General features: G+C 36.6%; 1 protein-coding gene across 1 annotated transcript in view; it reads right to left on the reverse strand.

Moving 5' to 3' along the window:
- Positions 1–10,804, reverse strand: part of LOC126471048 (uncharacterized) — a 77,231-nt gene extending 66,427 nt beyond the window's left edge. The window contains exon 1 of the mRNA XM_050099116.1: positions 10,558–10,804. Coding sequence (XP_049955073.1) covers positions 10,558–10,804 — 247 coding nt within the window. The remainder of the gene's footprint in view (positions 1–10,557) is intronic.
- Positions 10,805–11,994: the final 1,190 nt, after the last annotated feature.

Consider the following 11,994-nt stretch of genomic DNA (forward strand, 5'->3'; position numbering starts at 1 on the left):
AGGCTTTGTGTTGTCGTGGAGAAGGAAAAGTTTGTTTGCATTACTGTGACGACGAACATGGTGAAGTTGTTTCTTCAATTTCCTGAGAGTGGGCAGCTGGCCAGCATGCAGGAGATTGGACAGGTTTGCACAACCTTGTTGTAATGACAATTGACACCTTGCCCAACAACTCACTGTGCTTTTGTTCAGTGCCAGGTCTTCATAGACATTCTGCAAGCATCCATGAATATCTGCAATGTTCTGGTTTTCTGCCAAAAGAAACTCAAGGATACCTATCTGCTTGGAACATGCCTCCATTATAGAAGCTATTTTGAAGTCTATGTATAGTGTCACCACCTACTGGAACTTCTTGAAGCTATAGGGGCTGAAGCAGGAATAGTCCACAATGGCCCACAACAAATTCCACATTTTTTTCAATCAGAATTGATTGAGAAACAAAATGTGTTACATTACTTACTGAACACCTCTCATAATTCGAAAGAGTAATATTATGATTAATTTTATATTGTCTATTATGCAAAGTAGATTAATGATTGTCAGGCTCAGTTAATAATATTTGTAACTGTGAAGTTTTATTCTTTAAGATAAGTTTTGTTAATAAGGGCAAAGCAGGTAATATAATGTTTAATAATGTAAGACTGAAGTAATGAAAGAGCATTTACTGGAAAAATGGTGAGATTTAAGAAATAATTATAATGTGGTAATGATGAGTTTTATGAGGTAATGATGAAATGAGTAGTAAAGAATATTGGGTACTAAGTGGTGTGGAGATTTTATTTATTTATTTATTTAACCTGATCTTTATTTAACCTCTCTTACTTCAGACCATGGTTTCACACATACAGCAACTTTTTAACACCATAGTTTCCTAGGAAATAACAATTTTAATATGACAAATAGCACTGAAATGATTAGAATGTCTAAAATGACAATGTGAGTAAATAATACTGACTATGAATTAATAAAGTTAATACTGGCTGCTACTGTAGCTGCTACCAATAATAGTGATAATAGTGGTTGTAATAATACTAATACTAAAACTACTACTACTACTACTACTAATAATAATAATAATAATGAGAGTGGCAGACATAAAAGGCAATTTTAGGTGTACAAAATAGATGTTTTCTGATATAATGAGTTCTGGGGAAAGGAAATTTAAGGAGACTGTACCAGCTAATAATACTGGGAAATGAGGAAGATGTGGTTGGAAAGCAGGATGAACAAGGGTAATGAGAGCGTATAGGGCAATGTTAATCATTATTGTTGCTCTAGTAGATGTCGTTAACCATCTTTTGAAGCTGGAGATGTTTTCAGTTCTCTAATATAATGTGGGAGTTTATTCCAGAGCTGCGTTCCTGCTACTGAGAAGGACTTCGAGGCTGTGGCTGAATGATGGAGTGGGCAGAAAGGACTTTGCTCTGGTGGGAACAGGTGTTTCTACCATGTTGTTCAGACAAGATTTTTATGGTCAAGGACGGATATAAGGGAGAGACTACATTGACAAGACAATAGAGAAGACAGAAGGTATGGAAATCTCTGCACTTGTCTGCACATAGCAAGAATAGCTGTGTATATGATTGTGGAAAATGATCAAAGAGTCAAACATCACAGATATTATGACACACAGGCATTCACAACCAGTTCCAAGCACCATGAGCTTTCCTGAGAAAAGCTTTACAGAATAACATTGCTGTAATCAATAATTGGAACTATAAGTGTTTGTACAAGTTTCTTTTGCAGGTCAAGACAGAAGAGCTTCTCATATTTTTGTAGAGCATGGAGAGATGCTGATGCCTTCTTACATTTTGCAGTTATGTGCTCAGTACAATTTTGATTTTCATCTATTAGTACTCCTAGACTCTTTGCAGAAGTTTAAGGTTAAAGATGGTAGGGATTCCCAGGATTTCAGAACAATAAGCCTAGAATGACCAACCAGTACTGCTTGGGTTTTGGATGGGTTGAGCTTTAATCCTATATCCTGCATCCATTTTGATAGTGCACACAGCTCAGTACTGAGATTCTCGATAGCTGTCTTCAGGTTCATTGGTTTTGCACTATACAACTGCAGATCATGTGGTATTTGCAGTAGGATAAAACTGATAACACATCACCTACATGCAATGAAAAGAGTATATGAACTAATACCAAACTCTGGGGGGGGGGGGGGGGGGGGGGCACCCGATGCTACCTGCCTCCACTGTCATGAACATGGTGCTCTGTCAGGTGTGAGTGAGACCACTACATTGCACTTGGCAAGAAATTTAGGCTGGTAAGTTTGGCAAGTAAAAATGTCAAAGTTGAAAGTGTCAAAGGCTTTGCTGAAGTTGAAGAAAAACATGAGATTTCCGGTCATCTGTAACCTTTATTAAGCCAGATGTTGTGCTGTAATGGTTACAGAAACCTGATTGGTATCTGTCTACTAAGTTGTTTGTAGTCTGGTAGTTTGTTAGCTGGTTGTGGACTACATATTCTAAGGCCATGGACAGTGCACAAAGACTGCAAATAAATTAGTAATCAGAGGGTGCTGTTACAAAGTCATTTATGGTAGAGGCTTAACTACTCCATTTCCAGGCCACAGAGAATGCACTATACAGTGAAAGAGTGGTTGAAGATATCTGTTATAGTGGGCAGTAGTGGGTCAATAGCAAGTTTCGTCATTTGGACTGCGATGCCATCGTGCCCAGTAGATGCTGATCTGATATGCGTGATAACTTTTCTTAAGGAACATGCTTTAGATGTTTCATAGCTACATTTGTTTATGCCTATGAAGTATTCAATGAGTCTGTTTCATTTGTAGTTCAGCTGTGGTTGTAGGTAATGTGAAGCATTGGTTTAGTTCTTCAGCTGGGACAATGGGATCTGCTGCAGCTTTTACTTTGCCTGTACCAAGAACAAGCAGGTTTTCCCATAGGACAGCTGATCTAGTTCTGTTGTCAGTTAATGTATGGGCATGCCTGATTTTTGCATTTCTCACAGTTTGACTGACTCTGTTCCTCTTCTGGTTGTACACAATATGATTTTCAAGAGTGGGGCACAGTTTGTATGCCCGATGTGGAGCACTGCTGGAATTCATGATTCTTACTTTTACAGTCTTTAGGGGAGCATATTTGTCATGCAGCTGACTACATTTTTTTAATAAATCCATGTAGCTTTTTGTTTATGTCCATGAAGGGAATAGAAGACATTCCCCAAATATTGCTTGTGTTTCAGTTGCAAGTTCAGATAAATTAATGCATTTGAAGTCTTGTTATGCAGTCAGTTGTGGTTTCTTTCTGGAACATTCTAGTGAGTATGTCATGAAAATTATGTCATAGGGAAACATGCCAGATGCAGCTTTTTGAGATATACACATTATTCTGTTTGAGGATTTCATTGCAAATATATCTATGAGAGGATGACAACTGTTTGTATGAGGAGCAGGATCCAGCTAAAATACTGACACATTTGAAGAAGAAAGCATCTGTTTAAATTTCACACTGGAAGAACTAGTACATGGCAAATTTATGTTAGTGTCACCAGTTATAATTATATGCTTGTATATGAAAGAGGTGGTTATGACATAATGTTTATTGATTCTGCCATCACTTCTTTGTAGAACAAAATAGTAATAATTGAAAATCACAATATTGTGTATGTACTACAGGATTAATCCACTTAGTTAACTGGTTTTCAGCTTACACAACCATCATTAGATTTTAACTGATTATTACCATAAAAGATGTTGCAATATCTGTAAATATCTTGGAAAGATGTTACTCATCTAGACCAAGACACAAACATATAGTAAAAGTCATCTTCGATAGTGCAGTGATAATGCAATTAAAAAGTTAAAAGTTGAACAACAAATAAAACATAAAGGGAGCAAACAGGGAAAACATAAACACTAAACCCAAAAAATAGTTCATATATAACAATTTACTTTAAATTACCAGTTCTAATAAAATAAAATTTAGTACTTGACAAGACTACTAAAGAATAGCTTGAAGAAGCATTACATATAGGAACTGATAAAGAAACAGAGTAAAAGATAGAACCAACAACTGTAACAATGAATAAATGGAGTACATAGGCAATCACAATAAAGTAAAAATGAAATACAAATTACTTGTCCTGATCATGATAAGTTTTATACTGGTAAAACAAAAGCACAGAAATTAGGCTGGATGAAGATGAACACAACTGCAGATTGCAGAATTATGACTCCACATTTGCTGAGCATGTAATGAGTGAGAGCAGCTGCTACCAGCCACAGTCCCATGTCCTTCACTTAGCAAACAAAGGTCAAAAACTCAACCTGTTGGAAGCCCTGAAATCAACAAATATCTAGCACAAAGTCCTGGTTTAATATTATGAGGGTGTGCTGAAAAGTAATGCATCCGAATTTTTTACTCTGTTCTCAATATTGGTTAAGGTATTACATGTCATGCAAATTACTCAGTCAGTTTTCCTGCTTTGCTGACACAAGTTGCAACATAAGTATGTCGATGCTTCAGAAACAACATGCTGTAATCAAATTTCAAACTGCAGAGATTGGACATTTGTCAACAATTTATTTTGTGTTTTGAGCACAAGAGTTATGGGTTTCTGAACACGACTGTGACAGGTGATAAAAGCTGGGTTCACTATTGTGACCCTGAAAACAAAAGAGCATCAATGGAGTTCCGTAACAAGGGATCACTGAGGGCAAAAAAATTCAAGATCATGCCATCAGTAGGCAAAGTCACACTCACATTGTTCTTGGATGTTCAAGGTGTAGAGCATCTGGAATTAATGCTTAAGGGCACCATCACAAACTCTGCAAGGTATGGTAACACCCTCATAAATCTGAAAGCATGAATTCAAAGAGTTTGTCCACATATGAAGCACCCTCTCCTTCAGTATGACAATGCCAGACCACAAACGAGCACTGTGACATCTGCTACAATCCAACACCTCGAGTTCACTGTACCTGATCATCCTCCACACAGTTCTGATTTGGTTGCATCGGATTTTCATCTGTTTCCTAAACTTAAAGAGTGCAAGCAGAGGTGAAGTTGTGGCTCCATCAACAAAGCCAAAAGTTATGGCACTCAAGTGCATCAACAAACTGGTCTCTTGTTGGGAGAAATGTGTTTGTTGCCAGAGTGACTATGCTGAGAAATAAATATGTAGGCATGATGAATAAAGATGTAGAATACGGTTTGTTTTATTCAAAAAACTTTAAGAATTTTCATATAAAAAAATCATAGGAATTACCTTTTGGCATGCCCTCATGCTCAGTATTTCCCCTCTTCTAAACTTCACTTAGTCTTTTTTTTTCCTTTACTTCCCACATCATTTGTTCCATGCTATTCCTTTCTTTTCCTGTATTTACTTATTTTTATTTTACTGTGATTGCCAATGTATTCCATATATTCTGGTGTTTTAATTAATAAAGTAAACAGCCAAACAGTTGCCAGAAGTTTATTTATTTAAACTTGAGCCACGTTTTGATACTATTATGAGTATCTTCTTCATAAGTACATGGTGTTACCTAAAAAAATTATGACAAGACAAACAATAATTTGTACCTGCCAATTATGCAGTAAAATAATTAAAATTCAAAATGGAATGTGAAACCATTACTTACTTGGTTACATTAATTAAAACATGTTACATGAATTATGAGCTAACCAGCTGAAGCCACATCCAGTAATTACAACTAATGTCCATTGAAAGTGTAAGAGTGAGACATGCATGGCTGTTGAACAAAGGCATACAAGAAACTAAATGCATAGCATCTGGCAATAGTGTTTATGTAAACCACCATTGAGCAGGCCACACGTTGCAAACTGATCAATAAATCAATCAATCTCTTTATTCATCTGTTAACAATATACGTTGTATGGATGTAGTCAATTACAATATAGTTTCTTATCTTTAATTTGTTTCAAAAACTTGGATAATAAATACAAATATTTTATATCAGTATATATAAATAATATTACTTTTCCATATTCAGATATTCTTCAATGCTATAAAAACTATGTGTTAGTAAAACTGTTTAAGATCTACCTTGAATTTATGAAATTCTTTAATTTTCTTTATTGTAGAAGGCAATGCACTAAAAGGTATTTTGGGCTGGTAGTTTACACATTTTTGGTAGAGTGCTTTGTGGGTGTCTCTGTGAAAATCATCCCTGTTTCTTGTTTCATGGTTATGAACCTGATTATTTAATGTTGAAAATTCCTGGTGAGTTTTCAGAAAGCATACACATTCATAGATGTATAAGCTAGGAAGAGTCGTTATTTTAAATTCTTTAAATATTTCCCTGCATGACACTCTGCAGGGAACCCCTTTCATTATTCTAATAGCCCTTTTTTGAAGTTTGAAAGCTCGGTTTGCCGTACCTGTATTTCACCAGAAGATCACACCATATCTAAGCAAACTGTTCATGTAAGCATAATAGGCACACAGCAATGATTCAGTGTTGCAGCATTCCCGAAGCATTCTTAGCACATAGCAGCATTTACTTAATTTTTTACTCAAAACTTCTAGATGCTTTTCCCATCTCAAGTGCTCATCCACCCATATACCAAGGAATTTTGTGTATGGAGCTTGTGCAATACCATAGTTCCCTAACCCAGCTTTTACTCTCCTTCTAGCTTTACTTTTAATATTACTGAAATTCATAAATACCATTTTATCCTTATTTATGATCAAAGCATTATCACTAAATCATTTTCCTGTCTCATTTATTGTCCTAGAGACACTCTGCTTGCCTTCATGACATATTTGTACTTTCTGTTGTCTATCAGAGAGATAAGACATGAACCATTTAAAGGAAAGTCCACAAACCACATAACATTCTAGTTTCATAAGCAATAAGTCATGGCTGGTTAAATCAAATGCTTTAGATAAATCTAAGAATATTCCATAGCTTAATTCGTTCTTGTCCAAGGCATTTACAACCATTTTCATGAACTGGAAGACTGCCGTCTCTGTGGATCTGTTCTTTCTAAACCCATTTTGAGCATTTGTCAGTATTTTATTTTTATTCAGGAAGTCAGCTAGCCTTTCATACATTACTCTTTCAATTACTTTAGAGAAGCCTGACAATAATGACACTGGCCTATAATTATTTATGTCAGCTGTACTATCCTTTTTGTGAAGTGGCTTTATTATGGAGAGTTTTCGTTTTGCTGGGAACTCCCCTGTCCTGAAAGAAGTATTAATAATGTCAGTTAGATGAGTATCTATACTGGTGAGTATCTATGCTGCCATAATACAAGCTCAATTATTTGATATATATGTTTTTCTGTTGTTATAATTGTCAATTCTATCTTTTATACTGTCTCTGTGTCACTTTACATATGTAATACCTGTTTTCAAGCTATTCATTAGTATTCTTGTAAAGCACCAAATTTACTTCCTTAGGACTGTTAATTTAATGTAAATTGTGGCATAGGTGCTGTTTCTTGAGTTTAGTGTTAATGATTTCAGTGGTTCATTCTCTTTATATTTTATTTATTGTTCAATTTTCACCTTTTTAATTGCATTACCACTGCCCTGTCAAAGATTACATTTACTATGCGTTTGTGCCTCGGTCTAGATGAGTAACATGTTTTCCAACATTGTTTACAAATTTTGGAAGTGTTTTGATGACAATAATCAGTTAACGTGTGATGATGGCCTAGTAGACAAAAAACTGGTTAACTACATAAACTAATCCTGTAGAATATACACAATACTCTGCTTCTATTTTATTTTGTAAGGCACAAATGGAACACACTTCATAGGCCATGACTGCAGTACAGAAACTTTTATTTTTTGATGATGACCAGTATCAACACTGTCATCATCTGACCTAAGAGGAGAACATGAAGATAAAGAGTGGGGGGGGGAGATTACAATTAATTTCACCTATTATATAAAATATAAAATCTTACATACCTTATGCAACTTGTAAAAAGTGCCACATTACATTACATTAAGTCAAAGCACAAAAAGATACTCAACACATATACATATCTTGAAGAAACACACAGTTGATAAACACATAAAGTTAATCACATTCTCATATCATTCATGAAGATCAGCATTGGAGATGAGTCTCCCAAGCTTGCCACTCAGTACTGAGCTACGGGCAGTGTGTTAACATAGAGGCAGCATATCCACTACAAAGTTATCTATCTCATTGTGGGATGGCCACAGCATGTGATCATTTAATGTGTATTACTCACGGCATCCAACAATGAGGTAGGTAACTTTGTAGCTGACCTGCTGGCTGTATGTTAACACTTCACCTGCAGCACAGTGCAGTAAGCCTGAGAGAGTCATGTCCAACGCTGATGTGCATGGATGGTACAAGGATGTTATCAACTGTATGCATTTTATTAACTATGTGTTTTTATCAAGATGTGTGTGTGTGTGTGTGTGTGTGTGTGTGTGTGTGTGTGAAGTGCCTTTTGTGCTGTGAATTAATGTAATGTAACATGGCACTTTTATAACAAGATCCATAAGGTAAGTGAAATTTTGTATTTCATATAATATATGAAATTTCCCACTAACATTATGTTCTCCCCTTAGGTTGGATGAGGGCAGCATAAGAATGTTGAAACCAGTCATCCTGGAACAATAGAAGTTTCTATACTGCAATCATGGCATACGAAGTGTGTTGTTAATTTCCTTTTCATTTATTGTTAGGACTTAAGTTTGAGTCACTGTCTTTGTAACAGGTAATTTTCGTGAATGTGCTTAACAACTAGTAAGCAAAGATATGAAGAAAACAGTAAAGGTATAAATGGCATAACAGTAATTTGAAAATGTGATAAATATTTCTGTAAACACATAGTTTTTGGTAGTAAATGAACAGTGATGATGGTAACACGTTCCTTTAAAAGTTATCTCAGGTGTAAATACTCTCATATGTTTAGGAATGTAGTGAAAAGTTGAATGATTAAATAAAATTGTTAAAAATGCAAATTAAATGAAATGCTAAGTTCTAACAATACACAGTTAATAATATTTACAATGTTGTCAGTGCTCTATCAAAATAATATTGTGCTCACCTCCTTTTTAATGTCATTACATATTTCCGCCGAAGTGCCAAAGAAACTGGTATAGGCATGCATATTCAAATACAGAGATATGTAAACATGCAGAATATGGTGCTGTGTTTGTCAATGGATATATAAGACAATAAGTGACTTGCACAGTTGTTAGATAGGTTACTGCTGCAACAATGGCAGGTTATCAACATTTAAGTGAGTTTGAACATGGTGTTATAGTCAGCTCACGAGTGATGGGACACAGCAACTTTGAGGTAGCGATGCAGTGGGGATTTTCCCATATGATCATTTCATGAGTGTACTGTGAGTATCAGGAATCTGGTAAAACATCAAAATCTCCTACATCACTGTGACCAGAAAAAGATTCTGCAAGCTCATGGACCAATGAAAACTGAAGAGAATTGTTCAATGTGACAGAATTGCAACCCTTCCACAAATTGCTGAAACTTTCAATGCTGGGCCATAAACAAGTGCCAACATGCAAACCATTCAATGAAACATCATCGATATGGATTTTCGGAGCCAAAGGCCCATTCGTATACCCTTGATGACTACACAACACAAAGCTTTATGCCTCACATGGGCCCATCAACACCGACACTGGTGTGTTGATGACTGGAAACATGTTGCCTGGCCGGACAAGTCTCATTTCAAATTGTATCAAGCGGATGTACGTGTATGGATATGGAGACAACCTCATGATCCATGGACCCTGCATGTTAGCAGGGGACTGTACACGCTATCTGACCACCTGCATCCATTCATGTCCACTGTGCATTCCAATGGAATTGGGCAATTCCAGTAGGACAATGTGACACCCTACACATCCAGAATTGCTACAGAGTGGCTCCAGGAACACTCTTCTGAGTTTAAACACTTCTGCTGGCCACCAAACTGCCCAGACATGAACATTATTGAGCATATCTGGGATCCCTTGCAATGTGCTGTTCAGAAGAGATCTCCACCCACTCATACTCTTACAGATTTATGGACAGCCCTGTAGCATTCATGATATCAGTTCCCTCCAGCACTACTTCAGACATTAGTCGAGTCCGTGCCATGTCATGCTGGGGCACTTCTGCATGCTCGTGGGGGCCCTACACAATGTTGGGCGGGTGTAACAGTTTCTTTGGCTCTTCAGTGTATGTTGCTGTATTAATGGCTTCAGGTGACAATTTACTTCGGAAAATTTGTGTGGGTATATTCAAACAGACTGAATGGAAAAATGAAAAGGAACCTGACAAATCAACAACAGATTACAATGATATTCTAAAACATACAAAATTTTGAAAATTAATGAGTTGCTTTGCTCGTGAGACTAATGGTACCTTACAGTAAAGCTCACATCCAGTTCATCAGATTTTCATTCTGATGAACTGTATAATACTGGGTAGCAACATCCAGTTCATCAGATTTTCATTCTGATGAACTGTATAATACTGGGTAGCAAACAGAGGCTTGTAATATAGAATTTGAGCAGTTCAGCCAAAGTTCTTACTTCACACAGCACACAATGCAGACTTACAGTGTTTCCCATCAACCAAATTTGAAATCACAGATTCCCCAAATCTGCAATCAATTTTGACATGTGACCAATTTTTAGCACTCCCAAGAAGTTCCAGTAGCCTAAAAATGATATTCATTACCCCACACCCACTAACTTTATCAATTTGAGTGAGCTTTGGCCTCGTGGGCTGTGCTTGACTTTTCAGCTCAAGTGCAGAAGATGGGCCAATGACAGACACCTTTTGATCAAAAATGCTTACTGGCATTCAACTTATGGTCTACGAGACAAATGGTTGGTATTGACTGTTCATGGGGCTAGGTGGCAATGTTGCTCAATTAGGCATACTGTGCCCCAGTTGCTGTGCCTCACATACTCTAGTGGCAAACATAAAAATTGCAACATTATGAAGTTTCTGACAGTACCCATAAATTTATTTTCAATAACTGCTTTAACACACAAACTTGAAAAACTGAGAAAAGCTTTTACATATATAATATGCTGACATATCCTAGTCATTTGATATACTTGACATCAGAAATACAAATTATGTTTTTCAATATTGTCAAGCATTCATTGTTTTCCTTTTTGTTGTTACATATTTCCATTCTTAACTTCTTCTACAATGGGCAACAGAGTAATTAATCAGTTTGGTTATTTATGAAACTACATCGTACTCTGTGTCGGTAGAAGTTGTACTTGCACTTTCATAATGTGAACAGGGTTGCCACAGGTTCTGGAAATCAGGGAATTTCAAACACATCAGGGAAATTTGGAAAAAAAATGCAGCTGAGTACATGGACTGCTTCCTTACTCCCTCATTACTTCTGCTTCTCTCCTTCCTACCACTCTCCTCAGCTTGCAGTCAGTGCTGCCACCACTTTTTGCCACTAGCCTAGCAGGCACTAAAGTGCAGGCCCTGCCCATCGGATCTAGTTTCATCGACCTGCCTCAGGTGGGTCTGTCTGTGTGTGTAGCGTAATGCAGTGGATTTTCATGGTTTATCCATGGACTCAGGACTGTGGTGCTCCTCAGCAGGCCAGAGGCGATGGGCGATGGATTTCAGGAATTGCGACTGTCTCACCACAAGTACATTCTACAGTGTGTTTTTTTATAGACATTTTATTTGTTCTAGTACATTTTAGCACTTCAAAATTAGTTTATATGTAAAAAAGTATGGACGACAAGAGGAAGAAAATTGTTTCAGTCAATGGCAGTTTGTATGCTATGTACTCATATTTCTCGAAAGAAAAATCACAAAATACATGTACAATAATAGATATACCACAGAAGGCAATAACGAACATAATAGAAACAACATTTTTTTGGCAGTCACGTACAGTGTTGGTTTCTAGAATTCTTCCCTGCTTTATACATTTCTTTCGAAAGGCCTACTCTTTTTTCCTTGATGACAATATTTCAGACTTACGTATTAAGTGTGCCATCCTTCTGGCTGTT

Source organism: Schistocerca serialis, chromosome 3, assembly GCF_023864345.2.
Source record: "Schistocerca serialis cubense isolate TAMUIC-IGC-003099 chromosome 3, iqSchSeri2.2, whole genome shotgun sequence".
Classification (NCBI taxonomy): domain Eukaryota; kingdom Metazoa; phylum Arthropoda; class Insecta; order Orthoptera; family Acrididae; genus Schistocerca; species Schistocerca serialis.